Source organism: Carassius carassius, chromosome 2, assembly GCF_963082965.1.
Source record: "Carassius carassius chromosome 2, fCarCar2.1, whole genome shotgun sequence".
Taxonomy (NCBI): Eukaryota; Metazoa; Chordata; class Actinopteri; order Cypriniformes; family Cyprinidae; genus Carassius; species Carassius carassius.
The window spans coordinates 8,613,338-8,634,274 of NC_081756.1; the positions used below are offsets into that span (position 1 = coordinate 8,613,338).

A 20,937-nucleotide genomic window follows, 5' to 3' on the forward strand; every position below is an offset into this window, starting at 1 on the left:
GTGGCAAAAAAAAAATATTTTCATGGAACATGATCCTAATGATAATAATGATTTTTGCCATAAAAGAAAAATCAATAATTTCGACCCATACAATGTATGGTCACACATACATATATATATATATATATATATATATATATATATATATATATATATATATATATATATATATATATATATATATATATATACATGCATACATACATACATAAACGTTATACTTTTATTCAACAAGATATTTATCAAGTTAAACAAATTATATTTCTAAAAGTCATTTTCTTTACTTAATATTCATCAAAGAATCCTGAAAAAAGCATCAGTTTCCACATCAATATTAAGCAGCACGACTGTTTTCAACATTGATAATAAAAATAAATATTTCTTGAGAATCATATTAGCCTGTTAGAATTATTATTGAAGGAAAATGTAAATTGTAATACTTTTACTGTATTTTTCTTTTTTTAATGGTGTAATGGGTGAAAATCATAGAGTTATTCCAAATACATAAAAATCTGGCCAACCCCAAAGTTTTGAAGGGCAGTGTATGTCACACAATGTACAGTACAACCAAATGCATGTGCTTTCTTCCTTTGCAGCTAATAATCTCTGTTCGTCGCTGCCGGAAATATCCATCAGCTCGAGCTTTGGGCATCTGTGTGTCATTCTCTTCCTTTCTGCAGGTTCCTGGTCTCTCTGTCAGTTCTTCTTAACTTCCTGTTTTGATCTCTGGTTTATGCTTTAGCAGTTTGCAGCAGGATTTTGATTGCAGCTTTTGTCCCTCTGCGTGTGCCTTGAGTTGGTCACCTGGTCTTTTACGTTTGGTGTATTACTTTTGGAGGTGGATTTAGGCCTGTGGTGCTTCTTGCGGTGGGCATCAGTGTTTGTTTTCCCTGCTTGTTGGTGGTGGTAGTTCTGCCTCACAGGGTACATTTAAAGGAACAGTGAACATTGTGTCATCATTTACTCAACCTAATGTTGTTCCAACATGTATGACCAGGATAAAAATCTCATTATGTGTTTATAGTGGAATGTAGAATTTAATTTTATCTTTATTTTTGCTGTCATTTTGGAGAAGGATCTGTGAATGTCTGCAGAAAATGTGCTAAATGGACCATTGGATTAAAAATCAATGTTTACTCACTAATCATTTGAGCTAACATGAAGTTTAGCGTTCATTCGAGATGCTTTTTTAAATTATTATTACTAAAATGAATTCAGTTGCTTTTATTTTAAGTAAATGGTTTTGTGCAATTATTTTGTTATTGTTTGTAGTATGTAGTTTGTAGTTATTTTTTTGCATGGTACATGTACATCATTTACACAGTTTCTTCCATTGCATTTCATTATATCCATTTACTTATATTTGTCTCTAATTTACTGATTATTGTCTCTAACTCTATACATACTCATGTTTACACACATTAATAAAGAAATACGCATTATCATTTTTTTTATGGGTGTTGGACTTCTTCCTTTGTTGTTCCACTCAACTTTGTCCTTGTTGATTGTCTTGCTGGATTTGTGTTCATCATGCACATAATACAGATCATTTTACTGTATGTCACTCTGTAATTGTGTTTAAAATTATGAAAAGATTTTTAATTGAATATCAAAAGCATTAATTCTTCCTAGTATGTTTACAAAGTATTTATTTTGATAGTTTTGTTCAAATAAATTTATGCTTCAATAATCTGTAGTTAACATTGCAACAAATTAATGTAATAAAAAAATGTGTATCTTAAAATTGCGCTTTACCTTATAAAAATGTTTTGAGGTGCATTTATTTCATCTTGATATCATATAATACATAAATAACATTTTTCACAATTTCAAGTAGGCTGTGAGACCTGCTTGTTTCTGTCTATTCATTCATTTATTCATGTGTATTTATATTTTTTTAAACTGCCTTGTGTTTCTCTTTTCCTGTATATCCTGCAGGTTTTGGAAAACTATAATAAAGGGAAGACAGCTTTACTGTCTGCTGCTAAGATAATGGTTAGTCCTACAGAAGTGGACCTGAATCCAGAAACGGTTTTCCTCGATGCGTCTAGTTCACCGCAGCCCACGCCTGCCACACATCACCGCAGAAACAGTAGTGTCCGGTGAGTCACGAGGACCCATCAGTTTTTGAAACCACCTGACTGACCAATCACACCACACCAATGAGTGATCAATGATGTAGATTTTCTTTAGGTGTTTTAAGCATTTCTTATCATCTGATTTTAACACTATTTGCCTGTCCTTCTCACTCATGCCGACTGCAGAGGTACAGTGTATGGTACTATACAGTTCCCTCTCGTCCTCTTGGTTTCAGTAGAAAAGATCAGCCTAGATGTTAGTCACATTAGTGTTGCCTAACCATAAACCTTTTCTTTCCTCTCTTTCAAAATGTTTCCTTCTTTTTCCTGTTCTCTGCTCTATTTTTTTAATGTGTTTTATATATATATATATATATATATATATATATATATATAAAATCATTGATTTAATATAAAATTTTTTTATTTTTTTCATGTTTTTTCCATCAAAACTTATTATTTTGACTCCATTTTATGGATTTTTAATGTTTTTTTTATATTCTTAATTACTCTTGGATCCCCTCCCCCCTGCTACTTTTATTTAATTCCCTCATTTTATTTGTCATCACCCTTCTCTTTCTTCCCTCCATGCTGTCTGTCTCTCTGGTCTCTGTTTATTTTCTCTACATGCTACTCTACACCTGTGCCCACTTCCGGTCCTGTCCTGTCCTGCTGTAGTTCCTGTGCCCGCTCTGAGATCTCGCTGGATGGCTTCTCGGAGTGTCCGCCTCCTCCTTTCCCCGTGGTGCTCACCGGCGCTCGTGAGCGATTGGCCATGGAGCTACGGGAGCGAAAAGCCCCCTTGGCCATCATGGAAAGTCTTTCTGATGCCGAATCCGTCTACAGCTTGGACTCCCGACGATCATCTGCTGCCCTGAGAGGCTCGCCCTGTCTGGGGAGTCTACCTTTCCCTTTGGATGCCCCCATCCCAGAAGAGAATCCGTCGCTGAGCTCTCACACAGAGCTGCTGGCCGCAGACGGCTTGGACCTTGAATTGGGGGAGGCTGGCCCATACTGCCCTACTCCTCCAGAACTGGAAGTACCTTCCAATGATGCCAGACATCTCAACACCCGCATCAGCGGGCACTTCTCTCCACTTTCCCTTGGACAAACTATCGTAAATCAGCCAGCCAGCCCGGGCAAGAAGTCCCGGTGGTCTTCAGGAACACCTGTGGCTTGCCAGCCGTCAGCTGTTCCTAAAAATCAAGAATCCTGCCCAGTAGCATCCCGGACTGGTTCTATGCCAGAAACACCCGAGGATAGAGTGTTTGAAGAGGGAGAGGTAGAGAGTGGCCGGTCCCAGACTCTTCCACCAGTTCGGCCGCTGTCCAATGGCACTCCCAGTCAGGCGGTCCTAGAGTTCGCCCAGTACCTGGACTCTCTGTTTAGGCTCGACGGCAGTAGCTCTCCACCTCTCGAGCTGTCCGATGCAGAATCCGAGTCTGGACGGGGATCATACAGTCAGGCTGAGGAACACCATGCAGATCAGTGTGTGAAAGACATGGACAAGGACAGGCAGCTTCTGGCTAGAGCTACTCTAGAGCCCAACTTGGTTCCCAAGCCCCCTCGCACGTTTGCCGGCTCAGCTGACCCTTCCTCCGGGATCTCGCTTTCTCCATCCTTTCCACTCTCATCCTCTGGAGAACTCAATGACTTCTCTCCTACTGATGGAGTGCCACCCGCCAACCATATGTCTGCACTACGAACTTCCCCTGCTACTCCCAACCCCAAGGAAACTCCATTGTCGTCTATGGTGTAGCTGCCCACTTTCCACAGCTCACAGCTCTCCTTTTCCATCTATTTATTTTACCCTATGGTTTCCTTCCCCATCATTATTCTTTGCTCCTTCTGAACCGATTGTTGAAACGTGCATGCGTAGCAACGCGGCCAGTCCAAGACTTCCAGACTTGTGGACCGTTAAGGATTCACCAAGAACAGAAGACCTCATTTTGTACTATTGTAAGACATGTCTGAATGCACTGTGTCTTGTTGCATCACCATTATGAAGTGTCCTAATCGCTGCCTGCATCACACAAGGGGCTGAGAGGCCCCTTCGAACACTAAAGATGTTGCTAGCATATCAAGAAGCTTGCACAAATGACCCTACGTTCACATTGAATCCAATGTTACGGTTATGTTTACATTGACACTACAGAACACCAAGCTATCACAAAGGTTGGCAGTTTCATATAAGGGAAAGGCTGGGATAAGACTTAATCTTGAGTTACGGGGAGGGGCGCACACAACAAGCAGTGGGGTACATTTCCTCAGGACCTTGAAGAATGAAGAATGGGACAAAGACGTCTCAGGCGTAGGATAATAAATAGTTCATTTTGCTGGATTGTAGTTTTTCAGTTTTTAATTGAAGATTGTGTGGAATGTCCTGCTGAGTGTGTGTAACTGGTGGCACTGACGGTTGGTGGACATCTATGAGCTCTCGATGTGCATGAGCAAATGCTGAATGCTTTTGCTAACTTTTGTCTTCTCTTATTTGCATAAATCCTCTTGAATTTACGCATGCAGGTTTTATATGATTTCTTTTTTCACCGATTGCCAAAAAAGCCAACTTCATACAAGTCAAATGTTTGAACTCTGTGAAATTAAAATATAATGATTTTCTGTTTTTATAATTATTTGTTTACGAACCACTGCCCGTAAATGCAAATGACATCAGGAAGAGTTGTTGAATTATATGAGTATTAAACGATATATGTCACAAAATGCGCCCTTTAAATGATTCGCCTGAATCTGCGATGTCTTTTACGCAGCACGAGACGCCTCCTTTGAGAAAAGTCTCTTTCGGGATGGGTATGATGTGCAATCAGTAGCAAAATAAGCATAGAGAGATTTCCTCTCATCTGCTTTTTTAAAAAATAATTTCTACTGTTGTTGCTACAATACAATAAATAGTGATTTATCTCAACGGCAAAATATTTTAATAACTTAGACTTGCATTTTTTTATACCGTTTCAGGGTGAAGTGTTTGAGTTTTTGGGTGGGTGTGTGAAAAAGTACAGCGGTTTGTCACCACAGAGCTTTGCGGGTCACAAATGGGTCAAGTGTTTTATTTTGTATGCTGTCGATTGTTTTGTATCACAGTTCCAATGCTATCATGCTTTGATTGCATGTTATAATTTGTTAATGATTGGTTATAGGTTCTGCATGTGACAAAACCAAACTTAACACTTCTTCGTTTGAGATTTTTTGAGATGTAATATAAATGATCAAATGTTTGGCATATATACCAAAATAAGCACTTGTTTTCCTGTTCTTTTTTTGCTGCTTTACTAAATAACTCATAACTTAAGCTGCTACTGCTGTACTTTTTCACAAAAAAGATGTGTATAGCACTGTCTTTTCACATGAGTGTAAATACTGTCTTTTTTCCAGTTGTTGTGTTAAAAAAAATAGATATAAAATCAATGGGACTTAACAATAAAAAATCTCTATCTTGTACCATAGTGATGACTTTATCTCAAATGTATAGCTATATTGATATATCTACGTTTAAATTATAAATAGAGAAAAAATGATGACTATTCAGGAATGAAAATCTGATCCTGTGGCCATATGCTGACTTCCGAAAATATTTAACGATTGAACATTCATTTTTGGAAAAAAGAAAAGAAAACTTTCTTCATGTTTGTCACTGCCCTGCCAGTCTTTCACCTTTCATGAATGAGAATGTATTTAAATGCACACACTTACACTGCCCTGCCTGTAATAGAATAAAACATATGGATCTCTGTCTGACTTTGTTTCTCTTGACTGTTTGTCTAGGGGGATTGTGCTTGAATGTTTTAAAAACTTAGTTTACTATAATGTCACTATATATATATATATATATATATATATATATATATATATATATATATTATATATAAAGAATTAATTTTAAGGGCCATTAGCACATTATTTCTCTTCATAAAAACCCCCCCCCGAGAAATAGACAGAATATAAAAAATATCCTAAAAATATGAAAAATACAGACAAAAAGTATTTTCCTGTCCTAATGTAAATCTTTCACTGACCATATGTTAAGTAAAAATATTTTCAAAAGTTTTTAGATTAAAATGCTTACTGTATTACAATGATTTTAGTCTGTCCCAGCTCAGAGGTCTTGACTTTTTGACAGTCTGTTGATATTTAATTTGATATTCTCAATTTAATATTATTATATTATTCTCAATCCATACATAATAAATATTGTACCAAAGATGTGTCTTATTTAGTGCATTAACCTATTGTAAAGTGTTACAAGAATATTAATAACAAATTAGACCCAAACTAGCACCTACTGAATGACATCTGAATGACTATAGCTATTTAGGCATTTTTTTTTATAGAAAATGAATTGAAAAGAACAGCTCGTAATTTTTTTTGACCCTTTGAGTTCGCAATTTATCAGGTATCTTTAGATACGATTAAAGTCTTTATTAATATTTTAATTATATATATATATATATATATATATATATATATATATATATATATGTGTGTGTGTGTGTGTGTGTGTGTGTGTGTGTGTGTGTGTGTGTATAAAAAGTTAAATAAAAATTGTTTACAAATAGCATACTAACACATTTTACAGCTTTCTAATTTTTAAACCTAATAGTGTTTTTGGGTATTGAATGGTATTGAAGAATAAAAATTAAAAAAGGAAATCCCCCTTATTTACATGTATGTAGATTAAATGTAGCTAATAGAAGTGGCAGGTTAATTGAATAATATTTCTTACGACGACAAACCAGACTGTATAAAAAGGGACAAACGCAAAGCATGTGAGGAAGTGTTCCAGTGTTGCCAAGTCAGGGGTTTTCCGCGGAATTATGCTACTTATACACTGTTGACGCGGGTATGTTTTTCATGTCAGCGACTCCAATAACATGATATTAATCCCCTGGAATACTAATTTTAGCAGGGGACCCTTACCAAAAATCGTGTATTTTACACCACGGAACACAATTTTTAACTGAGGAGCCCATCGAAACGCAGTTTTGAGTAGCGATTGTGCGGGTTTTCTTGTGGAAACGTGGCAACCCTGATGTGTTCCGTGTGTTAGTTGACTGTAGAGCGTGACGCAGCAGTGACGCGGCGCGTCTGTAATAAGGATCAGCTCAGTCAGTAAGGCGCAGGTCAAACAAACATACTTTATCACATTCACCCTACAACACTGAGACATGGACTCGGACGAGGGCTACAACTACGAGTTTGACGAGGAAGAGGAGGAGGAGGAAGAGGAGGAGGAGTGCAGCGAGGACAGCGGGGAAGAAGAGGCCGAGGATGAGGACCTGGGCGAGGTGGAGCTGCTGGACCCGGCCGTGGCCGGAGGAGAGCCCGATGACTGCGTCGACACCGGCGGAGGAGGCCTGGGGCCCGGCCAGGACGAGGAGGACTACCGCTTCGAGGTGCTGACCACCGAGCAGATCCTCCAGCACATGGTGGAGTGCATCAGGGAGGTCAACGAGGTCATACAGGTAGATAAGAAGCTTTAGCGTGATATCTGGAAGTTGTAAGTTAAGTTTGTTTATATGGAGAGCTGGTGCTGTTAGCATTTAGCATTAGCTGCTAACTGATAGGAGAGGACGAATGATGCGAAATAAACCGTTTTTTTTTGTTAATCTTATGCGGTATTTTATGTGTTTGTTTTGGTGCCTTGTGTTTAGGAGTTATTTAAGTGATTTATTTTGTTAGCTAGATTTAGCGAGCCAGTTTACAGAGACTGAACTTTATTTGACAGCTTTTATGAATGATATCTAAATGTAATCTTAATCTTATTCAAATTGTGCTATGAGTCCGATGGCAGTGTTTTTATGTTTCTGGTTGCAGATTTAAGTTTAGCACCGTCACTGTAGCTAATGCTACATGCCACATTTGTTTAAAATGGACCGTTTTAGGCTTATGAAACATATTTGGTTGTCCAAACAACGGCACAGAACCCTATAAAGTTATATTTTGGGGAGGTTCTACAACATCTCAGCTCAACAAAAGCACATCTGCCAAGCAAACTAGCATTGCAAGTTTAGTGACGATTGGAAAACTTCGGTGAAACGTTATTAATGTGTTTTTGAACATGGATGAATGACTGTCTGTTGTGTATTTTGTGAGTGTTTAGATCAGGAATATGGAGAAGAAAAAAAATCATGGGATTTTATGAACCTGGGTAAAGAAAGCTGCTGCATGAATCTGCATTAATTGTTGGCAAACATACAAAATTCAACATGTGAAGCATATGCATTGTTGGGCAGTGAACTTAAGATACTTATTGATTTGTATAGCTTATGGAAAACCTCAAATTATTAACATTGTTGGTCACAAAATAAATCTTTGTAATACTAGACACCGTCTTCCTTGATTTCTTATATCATCCATAAGTTGAGCTGTTAAAGACTTGGTGGGACAGTAATAGTATATTAGTGAAATTCATAAAATGTGTGCTTTGGATGGGTAGCATTACATCTGAATGGTAAATAGCTTGACAGACAAATACAGCTTCGCCTTTTAATTTGTAAGAAGTCAAGTGGGTAAAAGCTAATCATGTTGTGCCAGATGATTGATATAACAGTTTAGTTTGCTTTGCAGCTCAACCTGACCAAGAGCCACCCTCTTAGACCGGAAAAGACCATCTGCAAAGCTGCATTTAAAAAAAAGACCATGTAGTGGTTTATGTGAAATATATTATACCACAGTAATAAAATATCCATTTTAATTTTAAATAAAAAAAATATATATATAAATAATGTAAAAAAATATTGCTTGCAACTTCTGAGTGAAAACTACACCAATTTTTTCAGTGTGTAAAAATAATAACAAGGCCATGTCTGAGAAAAGCTGTACAAGGAATGCTGGGAAATTTTGTATCAAGAGTAATAAGTGCAAATAAATCTGTGGTTTCTTCTAACAAAACTCTATATTTTTTATATCTTTAAGGCCCGGTTTCACAGACAGGGTGTAGATTAAGCCAGAAGTAGGCCATAGTTTAATTAAGACATTTAAGTCATTTTTATTAACGTGCCTTTAGAAAAATCATTACTTTTGTGCATCTTGAGACAAAACAAAGGCACTGATATATTCAAAGATCGGTCAGTGCAAGTTTCTTTCAGTTAAAACCGCTTGGATTTACACTTTAGTCTGGGACCAGGTTTAAGCCTTCTCCGTGAAACCGAGATTATGTCTCTTAATATCTTTCAGTGTATTTGTTGTTAAAAATCTCTTAAAATTTGTTAGCTCCACCTGTTATTTCTTCATCAAAAGCGCCAAGTGTATAAGCCTGGTACCTTGTAAACACAGCAGAATTTTTTTTTTTAATAAAAGTCTGCTATATCAAAATAAACTGAAACAAGATTTAACCAGAGACTTCAGATATGCAAAGATGATACACATTTTATATGACTTATAATTGTGAGAAGGTGCAATATGCTGTATTGCGTAATCATTTCAGTCTTCTAAATAAAAGAACCAAACAAACACCAATTGGTAAAGTCTTCGCTATAGAAACCAACCTCAAATGTACATTTTTTTTAATGTTATTTGTGGATAAGAAACAGCATTTATGGGACAGTTCATGTCTGTATTTTAATGTTAATGTGTCAAGCAGTTTTTGAGATCTCAGGATTTCCCCATTCAGTCAGATAAGACAGAATGCCCTGACTTGGATGCCCAAAATAGCTGCCAGAGTCATTGCCAATATAGCTGCAGAGTAAACAGACTTTGATTTAACTAGACCCGTCACTGGTTGTTGTGTCTTTTTCAGAACCCAGCTACGATAACTAGAATACTCCTCAGTCACTTCAACTGGGACAAAGAGAAGCTCATGGAGAGGCAAGACATTTTCTGTGTTTATTTCACTATATTTTAACATTGTCATAAAATTTTTGCATAGCTCGGTTAAAGGACATTGTGATAAGAAGTATGAATAAACATTTACAATAGGTCTATGTGCTGTTTGAAAGAGCAACCTTTAAATGGTGTTGCAGGTACTTTGATGGAAATCTGGACAAGTTGTTTACAGAGTGCCATGTCATAAACCCCAGTAAAAATCCCAAAACGCGACCAATGAGCACACGCTCCTCCAGTCAGGATATGCCCTGCCAGATCTGCTATCTCAACTTCCCAAACTCGGTCAGTGTCTCCCAGTTAAAGCCAAATGCCATCTTGTTCACTACTGCTCCTAAACCTTCATCAGTTCCTTAGAAATGTGATAACAAAACTGTGATAACAAAACTGAAGTCCACTGAAGTGACTCAGTTTGCGCAACTTGATGACTTATTCTGTAGGAATGTGTGTTCCTTCCTAGTATTTCACAGGTCTTGAATGTGGACACAAGTTCTGCATGCAGTGCTGGGGCGACTACTTAACCACCAAAATCATTGAGGAAGGCATGGGACAGGTGGGTTTCTGTTCCGCTCATTGCTATCTGATGTTACAGTCGCATCCTCGACTCAATTTTGGTTATTAGGGGCCAAGCACCTATTGTTTTCGTTGGCGTTCTTATTATTATTCTTTTTCTGCTCAATGGCAGCCCATAGAACCGTTTGTGGTAAAGGTATGAAATTTGGCACACAGATAGAGGACAGTCTTAACATTAACCGTGGTAAGTTTGAAGTCTCTATCTCAAAACCTCTAGCGCCACCAATAGTTAAAATTTGCACTCATGTTTATGCTAATAACTTTTGAACAATAAACTTTTTTTCCTGATTCTGTGGTTCATGCCCAGTCAAATGGACACCAGAATTAAGATTTCTATGGGTCAAGATTTTTAAGCTTGAATAACTTTTTTTTTTTTACTTGTCGCACTGTAGACAGTTTGTCTGATTTTCCGACCATCTTCAGACGATGCGGGCAAAAATTTATGGAATTCAATTAGATTAGTCCAATCGTTCTCGAATAACATTCATTGTGTCACCTCACACTGACCATGCCACATCAATATGGTAACAGCGCCACCTATTGGTCAAAAGTGATAAACAATTCTTATGAAGCTATTAACCATTAATAATGAAATTTACAAAAATGCAAATAACTTTTGATTTAAATCAGGTCTCAAAATATTCCTTGGGTCATGCTGAGAACATGGATACCAAGTCGTGAAATAAAGTGTGCACATCCATAATAAATGTGCTAGGGCTGCTCGATTATGACAAAAATCATAATCCCGATTATTTTGGTCAATATTGTAATCACGATTATTTAACATTATGAGGGGACCATATGACCAAAACTTAATGAGTGATTTAAAGAAAGTTATACATACCAAATATGTATCTTCTGTAAATACGGTTGCTATGACATCTACATTGTAGAGACCAGCGGAATTTCAAACAAACAAACAAAGTCCACAAAATTACTGAAAATATGGGTGTGCACGGATAGTCGAACATTCGAATATTCGTTCTGCTCTAATTATTAGATAAAAAAATGATATTCGAATTTCGCAAAAAAAAAAAAAAAAGTTCACAGTAAAACCTATTTTGGTCACTTTCTGGAATACTCCATGGCATATTTGAAGATGTATGCAAGCAAAAAATAATTAATGAAATGAATAAGGGGCCGTTCACATCGCGCCTAAAAACGTGTGGAAAACGCTAGGCGCCGCTATCTCCTTCTTTCCAAAGTGCTCGGGCAGAAGTGCTTCTGAGGCGTCTGCCGCTGCTAAGCAACAATGATGCGCTCTCTTCATGAAGATGCGGAAATTTCAGCAAAGGATAAATAGATTTGCAGCACAAAAAATTGCTTTCAGTAGCTCTGCTACTAAATTTATTTCAAAATGGCAATCCATATACAGCTATGATCAGCTGTTCCTTCATCTTGGCTGAGCTTTCAACGTTGTTACGGAAAAGGATGAAGCTGAATGTTTAGTTCTTGTCACATGACCTGCGGTGCGCTTGCGGCATTCTGAAAAGTTGAAATGTTTTTAACTCAATGCGGTGCGCATCGCGACTGCGTCGCTTCCATTATGAGCGCGCATACCGCGCGCCTACATTGGAAATAACGAATTTGAGCGTGCAAAAGACGCGATGTGAACGGCCCCTAAGAACTGCGGTCTTCTACAGTACTTCAAATATGCCGTGGAGAATCACAGAAAGTGACCGAATTCAAGAACATTGTTGCGGCATCTCTCAAGCAACAAATAAACACCGCTAACTTGGAGAATGCAGTGAAAACTCCTCTTCTGGCGTCTGCCCTAGACCCTCGGCACAAACATCTCAGGTTTCTCGATGAAAACATGAGAGAAGAAAAAAAACTTTTTTGAACATTATCAGAACATTTTCCTTGATGCGAGTGGTGCGGATGCAGCCGTCACCAACGATGAAGAAGATGCAATGCCCACTCGTCGGAAAAGGCTGAGCCAGTTCTTCAGCGATGATTACAGAGAGTCCAGCCGAGACGAGTGGGAACAGTTCTTGCTGGAGCCATGTATTCCACCAGATGAGGATCCCATTCAGTTGTGAAACGAAAACACGAAGCGCTTCACAAAACTTATTCGCTTAGCACACCGTTATTTGTGAGTCCCGACCACGTCTGTCTCGTCAGAGTGCGTTTTCTCCGCGGCCGGCCTTATTGTTAACAGACTAAAGAGCCGACTTTCCCCCATCATGTTTACATGCCTGTGTTTCTTAACAAGAACATGTAAAACAATAGAAAAAAAGATTTGCTGACAGTTTAAAAGTTTCAAAGTTAAGTGAAGGCTACGTTCTACAATAGCCTAATTGCTGCAGGCTGCTTTACGTTTTTTCTTTGTTCACTTTTTTTTTTTTTGCTTTTAATCTGTACTTTTGTTTGTTTGCACGCATTGTTAAAGGTTTTCAGCTACAAAACACGATGTGTTATGTTCAAGCTTGTTCAAAATGACGGAAACAATAAATGTTGATGAAAAATAACGTCCGTCTCATTAAACTTAATTTGAATAAACGAATATTCGAATATTCGTTTTTTTGTGAGCACAAATATTCGAATGTGATATTTGCTGAAAACGCCCATCCCTAAAAATAATTTAACTGTCAGTAATAAAAAATCAAATACAATAGACTAAAAAGATACAGATGAAACAAACTGTGGTTTAATGTTTATTTTATGCAAGTCTCAAGCAGTTTACATCCTACTACAGAAATTAATAATCAAATGTAAAATAAAACGCCAGTCTTCACTGTAAGAATTACACTTTTTTGTTTTTTGTTTCTTAAAGCTACAAAAGTCCTTCACTCAATAGCAGTGTGTGATTTATAAATTTGTCTTTTGTTGTTTGATTAATAAACACAGTCGCAGCAGGAAAATAGCCCGCTGTTACTTTAAGAGCTGCACGGATCCAAATTACCATAACACACGTATTTTCATTCTCAACTCTTTGTTCATTTATTACATGGCCGACAAAGGTATTCATGAATAATTACCAAGCGCACTATTTTGACACTTTTTTTGCGTGTATTTGAGGGTTTAGGCGCGCACCTTGAGCTAAAAGATGACTTTACATGTCTGTGTTCTGTTACGTCTCTAAGCGCATATCTCTTCCTGAGGAGCTGTGAAAATTCTCTTTCACACTTTTAAAAACATGAATAAATATACTTTTATAAATAAAGCATGTCCCCTGATTTGCATGGGAAATTCGGCTTTTATGGAGGAACGAAAACGCAGCGCTGCAAGAATGGGGTGCAATAATCGTTTTATCTCGATTATTGTATGTTCATGATCGTTGGAGGCCAAAATCGAAATCGAACCGTTTTTTCAATTAATTGCACAGCCCTAAAATGTGCCTCACATGGCTCTGGGGGGTGAATGAAGGCCTCCTGTAGTGAATCCATGCATTTTTGTAAGAAAAGTATCCATATTTCAAACGTAAGAAACACTTTTCTGTCACTTCCGTTATCAGTCATACGCGGAAGGCATTCCGGCTATTTTGTCATTTCCAATGGCACAAATTCTGATGCATCCCAAGTAGAGACCTATTCTATCTATATTTTCTCCTGTGAACGTCCTGTCCACCATTTAGATTTTCTTAAAAAACTCCTCAACTGTTCATCTGATTTTCACCAAATTCAGACTGTGCTGACAACAAGTTTCGGATCTTGTGTCAATAGACAAAACCGTTTTTGAATAGCCCCTCAACAAAGTTGAAGCATGATGTCAAAATAACTCTGCATCTGAACTTGGCATCTGAATCTGAATCTCTGCAAAGCTTTTACATATTAATTCATTATATTTATATATAGATCTTATCTAAGAACTCAAAGTGCTTTACATTATAAGGAGGGATCTCCTCATCCACCAACACTGTGCATCATCCAACTGGCAGTGATTAAACCAATCATTATATGGGGATGATTAAGAGGCCATGACGATCAGTGAGCAATGGACAAATTTGGCCAGGATGCCGAGGTCACACCTCTACTCTTTTTGAAAGACATCCTGGGATTTTTACTGTCCACAGAGAGTCAGGACCTCTGTTTAACGCCTCATCCGAAGGACAGTGTTTTTTGACCGTAAAGTGTCCCCTAGGGCTGGTCGATATATCTAACGATATGATCATGCGCATCTAATCAGTAAATCCGGTTCCGTGATTACCACTTTGTGTTTGCCATTGTCACCTCACATAGAACACACATCTATTTAATGACAGCGCCACCTATTGGTCAAAAATGATAGGGCCTAAAAAAAAAAAAAAAGTTTGGTTCCGGTTGGTTGTCAGTTGAGGTCATTGGTCGGTAGGGATTTATTATTTTTTTTAATTATTATTTTTTTTTCTCCAGTGGCAGTTTTACACACACACGCGCGCGCTGATTTTAAATGTGTGTACCGGTACTTTTACGACAGTGATTCTGTATTCCCGTTTAAAGTCTGTTGTTGCCATAGACACGCAAAACGCACACACACACACAAAAAGCCTTCGCGGGAGTTTGACAGGCGATCTCATAGTAGATTAACATGGAGGATTTGAACTTGAAAAACGGAGTGTACAGACATCTTTTTGTAGTCAAACAACATTCTTTGTTATGTTCATTTATGTGGTTTATTTGATTTTGATGCTATAAATTAACTAGAAGCAAGAGACGATCAGTTAGTTTTAACTGATGATCTAACTTACAGCGATCTGTTCGACACATTCAAGAGCCACAAAACGGTATTTATTGTTTACATTTCTTTAAAAAATGACCACATTTGAAAGGTGAAATAACCAAATGAGACTTTGTTTCATATTAAAAGTAAGCTGGTAATGTTAATGTCCTGTCTGTCAGCATGTTGTCAGTGCCCTCTCTGTTCCGCGATATATTGTTGACTCCCCCCGTGTTTCTCTTAATGTTACGATTTCCAAACCTTAAGTTATAGCTCACTTTAGGAATTGACAGTTAAAGGGTTTTGATGCAATACTTAATGGTTTTTAACGGATTACTTAAGTGTAAAACAGCATTTAAAGGAAACTGTAATTTAATTAACGATGTGTGAAAGACCGTTCTTCCCCAGTCTCATAAAATAAATTTGGGTCGCACATAAATTGACAGGGTCGGTCGGAAACCGGAACCAAACAAATTTTTTTTTTAGGCCTAAGCCATTAAATTATATTACTAGTGGTTATTTATAATTTTTCAGCCATTTTGACTAAAATCATCTTAAAATGGTTTCAATTACTCCTTGCCACAGTTGGTCTGATGATTGCTGCCTTGCTTGCTTCTGTAGTGCTTGGCCTTGATAATTGCTGCTTGATTCTATATTTATTTTTGCTGTTGTTTCTCCAGACCATCTCGTGTCCTGCTCACAGCTGTGATATTTTGGTTGACGATAACACTGTAATGTAAGTGTTTCGGGTGATTTAGCTTGTTTACTTTAAGATTTTGTTCTGTATTTTTTAGATAATTTTTTAAAATATATTTTATGGGTTCTTTTGTAGGCGACTGATCACAGATTCTAAAGTGAAGTTGAAGTATCAGCATTTAATCACCAATAGTTTTGTAGAGGTAAGATGTTCTTCATTTTTGTTGTGTAAAACTGTCTAAAATGCAACTGGCTTGCTCCAAGAATAAGCTGGGATAAAGGTACCAAATACCAAAATTTCTCTAAATCTGCTCTGATGAAGAAACTAACTCCTCTACATCTTGGATAACCTGAGGGTAATGGCTGGAATACACTACAGGACTTTAAAAATCAGGACAGATTTTGAAATACACTAACTGGTCTGGCTGTAAACTCTGACATGAAGCTAAATCTAGAAATTCCATCTAATTTCTTAATGGTTAAGCTTTAGAATGGCATGAATATGACATTTAGGTAAATATTGGTATCTATGTAATGCAGTCTGTCTGCAGTGAGCTGTTTTGTAGTCTCTCTCACTGGTTGTCTCTCTGCACTTCTGCAGTGTAACAGACTGTTGAGATGGTGTCCAGCTCCCGACTGCCACCATGTGATCAAAGTTCAGTATCCTGATGCCAAACCAGTTCGCTGCAAATGCGGGAGGCAGTTCTGGTAAGAGTCTGATCATGATGCAGAAAGCAGTGCAGAGTTTCAGTGGATGTTAACGCTGCAATAATATAAATGATGTCAGTATACACAGTTTGTTCTGTCATTATTGACTCAACGTCAGCTGTATGGTGTTATTAGGGAAGTCGTGGCCTAATGGTTAGAGTCGGACTCGCAATCAAAAGGTTGTGAGTTCGAGTCTCGGGCCGGCAGGAATTGTGGGTGGGGGGAGTGCATGTACAGTTCTCTCTCCACCCTCAATACCACGACTTAGGTGCCCTTGAGCAAGGCACTGAACCCCCAACTGCTCCCCGGGTGCCGCAGCATAAATGGCTGCCCACTGCTCCGGGTGTGTGCTCACAGTGTGTGTGTGTTCACTGCTCTGTGTGTGTGCACTTCGGATGGGTTAAATGCAGAGCACAAATTCTGAGTATGGGTCACCATACTTGGCTGAATGTCACGTCACTTTCTTTCTTTTTAATATGTAAGTACAAACAACAGCATATTGCACTTGAACGACATGAGGTGGAGTAAGTAATGACAGTATTTTCATTAGTGGCTCCCTTTTACTTTTTTTGTTTTTTCCCCCTCAATTAATAGTTTCAATTGTGGAGAGAACTGGCATGATCCTGTAAAATGCAAGGTATGTTCACATCTAATTATGCACTCACTGTCATGTTAGCATTAGTCACTTATTTTAGATTGGATTATTTCCATTGTTGATAGTGATATTATTGGATTAGATTTGTCCAGAGAGGTTTCATTTTTCTTTAATAATATTTCTAATCTTCCAGTGGTTGAGGAAGTGGATAAAGAAGTGTGATGATGACAGTGAAACATCCAACTGGATTGCAGCAAATACCAAGGTACTAAGGAGAAATCTGTGAATATAATCGATTCACTTTTATTAATATTTATTTATTTTATTGTGATTAAGATAATGTTGTACTACTTTAATCCCATACTGTATCCAGAGAGAAAAGGAACTTTGTTAAACACGGTCTGGCCATTTAACAAATTCATTTACATTAATTTGACTAGTAACAAACAGAGATGCAGGAGAGAAAATATAGAAATTTCTGAAATCTTCACTTTGCAAAGTGAATTTTTGTCAATCCATAAATTTTAATGAGCTGAAAGGGTAAGTTCGTTTTTGTGTAATCGGCAACATGCCACAGATGCTTAGTAAAGATCTCAATTATACTAACTTGTGTGTAACCCACAATATTTCTTTAATTTAAATGGGTATCCCTGTTTTTCTTAGGAATGTCCCAAATGTCATGTGACCATTGAAAAAGATGGTGGCTGTAATCACATGGTGTGTAGAAACCAAAGTTGTAAAGCAGAGTTCTGCTGGGTTTGTCTCGGCCCTTGGGAACCTCACGGCTCTGCTTGGTGAGTCTGCTTCACCTCTTATTAATGCTTGTGTTTTTATATACTTGTAAAGCATTGAACTAACATGTACCTATCACACTGATTACAGGTACAACTGCAATCGCTACAATGAAGATGATGCAAAGGCTGCCAGAGATGCTCAAGAGGTATTTTAAGTCATTATTTGACCCAGCATCCAAGGAGACTCAAATGAGCTCTTGCAGGAAAGCATGACTTCTCCCTGTCCAGAGAGATCCATGGCCTATTAACTGTTCCTGAATATGTTTATATGCGTCACAGCATTCCCGTGCAGCCCTGCAGCGCTACCTGTTCTACTGCAACCGCTACATGAACCACATGCAGAGTCTGCGCTTCGAGCACAAGCTGTATGCGCAGGTGAAGCAGAAGATGGAGGAGATGCAGCAGCACAACATGTCGTGGATCGAGGTGCAGTTCCTGAAGAAGGCTGTGGATGTGCTGTGCCAGTGTCGCTCCACGCTCATGTTCACTTACGTCTTCGCCTTCTACCTCAGAAAGAACAACCAGTCCATCATCTTCGAGGTGAGGGGAAAATCATGTTTTGTTTTTTAATTGCATAACCCCACTGTTTTATAGCTGCGAAAATAATGACTGTTTTTGGACAGGTTTCCAAAACACTCCACCTGTTGTTGGTGGGACTAACATTCAAACTATATTTTGTCTTACTGCTGTTTTTTTTTTTTTCTTCCAGAACAATCAGGCTGATTTGGAGAACGCTACAGAGGTGCTCTCGGGTTATCTAGAGCGAGATATCTCCCAGGATTCTTTGCAAGATATCAAACAGAAAGTTCAGGATAAGTACAGGTGAGCAAATTATCCATAATCACAATATTGTATCTCTTGTGTTTTTGTTTTTCTTTGTTTTCTTTTAAATGCATGAAATTGTGATGTTGTCTACTGCTGCTTGTACAGTTTGTGCAGTGCAGTTATTTTAGTGTTATTTATATGCCGTCATAGTATTAGTATTTTTAATTTGCTTTTGTTTTTAATTTTCATTTTAGTTTTTAAAGGGTTAGTTCACCTAAAAATGACAATTAGACTGTGTTTTACTCACCCTCGAGGCATCCTAGGTGTATATGACTTCTTTCAGACAAATCCAGTCGGAGTTATATTAAAATTTGTTCTGGCGATTTCAGGCTCTGTTATTGCAGTCTGTGGATGTTACAGTTGAACAGTCCACAAGTCTTCAAATAAAGCGCTCACATCCATAATAAACGTGCTGGCTATTTTGCCATTTCCGATGGCACAAATTCCGATGCATCCCTAGAACAGATCCATTTTATCTCTATATTCTCCTGTGAAAATGCCCTTACAGAAAACAGTCTGCACTGAAATGATTTCTACTTCAAATCCGATTAGTTTAACTGGATACGAAATAGGGGACATTGTTATAACATTCCTATCAGAATGTGTTGGGCACTGCTCATGTTTGAAGACTTTTCTGCATTTCTCCTCCTGTGTAGATACTGTGAGAGCCGGCGACGAGTGCTGCTGCAGCACGTTCACGAGGGCTATGAGAAAGACTTGTGGGAGTACATTGAAGACTGAGCGGAACTGCTGAATCACAAGTTTCGGAGCATAGAAAAGCAGCAAACGTGCTATGATCTCCGGTCGGCCATCTCCATGTTGCATCCTTTTTACGTGGCATCTGCATTTTGTTATTATTTAGTTTAATTTAATTTTACTGAAATAAAAAGGTAGAATATTCTAATAAAACTCCTACGTCAGTATTGCAGTCTGTAAGAGTTGATTGTCAAAACGGCACGGAAATGTATTCCGTTCTCCAAGCTTTCTGTGGAGATTCTTCTTTAGTCTGTTTTTAATTTTTTAGTGCTTTTTGTCTGAAGTCGTTTTTATAGTTGGAGTTGAGATTGGCTTGTCTTAAGCATAGCATTACAGGTCTGAGCCATGCGGAGTGTGTTGTGTTTTGGGAATGCTTGGTTGGGTGGCTTTATGCACAAGTGTGTATTTCAAGTTGTAAATAGCACACATGCATGGAACATGGAGTGGGATGCATCTTTTTTTTTGCTTGCTTTTTGGAGAAATATTTATTCTTTACAGATATTCAAGAATGTGTTAACAACATAAGAAGAGGACACGTGACATTTTGCCTCACGTGTTTTGTTTTTTGTTTTTGTTTTTTGCTGGAGGTTAATAACCTTTCCAGGATGTTCCCCACCTGAATCAGAGGCATTGTAACAGCAGGGTAACAGTAGCCTTTATTACATGCAAATATACAATGAGTAAAAAATAGAATTGCATGAATCTCATACAGAAATATCTGGGTCATATGCCACCCCAAAATCAAAAGGAAGAAAATAATAAAGTATATTTTGCAAGAAAATTCAGCCAACTTTTAGAACCAGTTGGATTGTGTACAGTATGCAAGTTGTTCCACTAATTATTCAGATTCATTAAAATGAAACCAAATTCTCATTACCAAAATGCAAAACAACTCCTTATCTGGATATTAGAAGAATGGAAAAAGTGTTGTCCTTTTTTTCAGCACTATTAAAATTTTGTTCATACTATTAAAATAAATTTATTATAATGAGAATTAGAGGTTTAATGGTCTCTAAATAAAATGTATTCAGTATTCTCCTAAAATGGTTTTATTTCCTTTATTCCATATATATATATATATATATATATATATATATATATTAAAAAAAAATTTTTTTATATAAGGTGAAATATGACCCGAAAGTGTTTTTGACTGTTTACATGAGATTCAACCAATTGCTCTCATTGTCAGCTGCAGTTCTGGATGTGGACATTTTAGCTGTTTGGTTTGAGCTAAGATTGACCAGAACATACACTCATTTGTTTTTTATGAACCATCTCGTCTTGGTTGATGTTTGGCTGTACGTTTATCTCTTTAAAACAGCTGTTATAGCAAACACACTACCAGATGTTCCATGAGAGCAAACCTGAGTGACATTCACTCACCAACAACTAAAGTCTCAAATGCTTTTACCTGTTTTTCATTTTCTTTTTTAAA

At 37.6% G+C, this 20,937-nt stretch overlaps 2 protein-coding genes across 2 annotated transcripts in view; both read left to right on the forward strand.

Moving 5' to 3' along the window:
* Positions 1 to 5,831, forward strand: part of dagla (diacylglycerol lipase, alpha) — a 41,260-nt gene extending 35,429 nt beyond the window's left edge. Inside the window, exons 19-20 of the mRNA XM_059506528.1 lie at positions 1,939 to 2,102; positions 2,757 to 5,831. Coding sequence (XP_059362511.1) covers positions 1,939 to 2,102; positions 2,757 to 3,837 — 1,245 coding nt within the window. The 3' untranslated portion in view covers positions 3,838 to 5,831. The remainder of the gene's footprint in view (positions 1 to 1,938; positions 2,103 to 2,756) is intronic.
* A 1,076-nt stretch (positions 5,832 to 6,907) lies between these two features.
* arih1l (ariadne homolog, ubiquitin-conjugating enzyme E2 binding protein, 1 like) lies at positions 6,908 to 19,504 on the forward strand. The gene is made up of 14 exons (XM_059506548.1): positions 6,908 to 7,555; positions 9,832 to 9,899; positions 10,055 to 10,199; positions 10,375 to 10,467; positions 15,806 to 15,861; positions 15,958 to 16,024; positions 16,423 to 16,529; positions 17,124 to 17,166; positions 17,318 to 17,389; positions 17,788 to 17,918; positions 18,007 to 18,064; positions 18,198 to 18,458; positions 18,628 to 18,740; positions 19,400 to 19,504. The coding sequence occupies exons 1-14, from the start codon at positions 7,259 to 7,261 to the stop codon at positions 19,482 to 19,484; spliced, it is 1,596 nt and encodes a 531-aa protein (XP_059362531.1). The 5' UTR covers positions 6,908 to 7,258; the 3' UTR covers positions 19,485 to 19,504.
* Positions 19,505 to 20,937: the final 1,433 nt, after the last annotated feature.

What these genes read in the sequence shown, in the direction of transcription:
- arih1l (XM_059506548.1), top strand. Translation starts at nt 7,259, where the DNA reads ATGGACTCGGACGAGGGCTACAACTACGAGTTTGACGAGGAAGAGGAG. An exon ending in ATCTCAACTTCCCAAACTCG is followed by an intron (nt 10,200 to 10,374) that starts GTCAGTGTCTCC and finishes GTTCCTTCCTAG; the next exon opens with TATTTCACAGGTCTTGAATG. An exon ending in AAAGTTCAGGATAAGTACAG is followed by an intron (nt 18,741 to 19,399) that starts GTGAGCAAATTA and finishes CCTCCTGTGTAG; the next exon opens with ATACTGTGAGAGCCGGCGAC.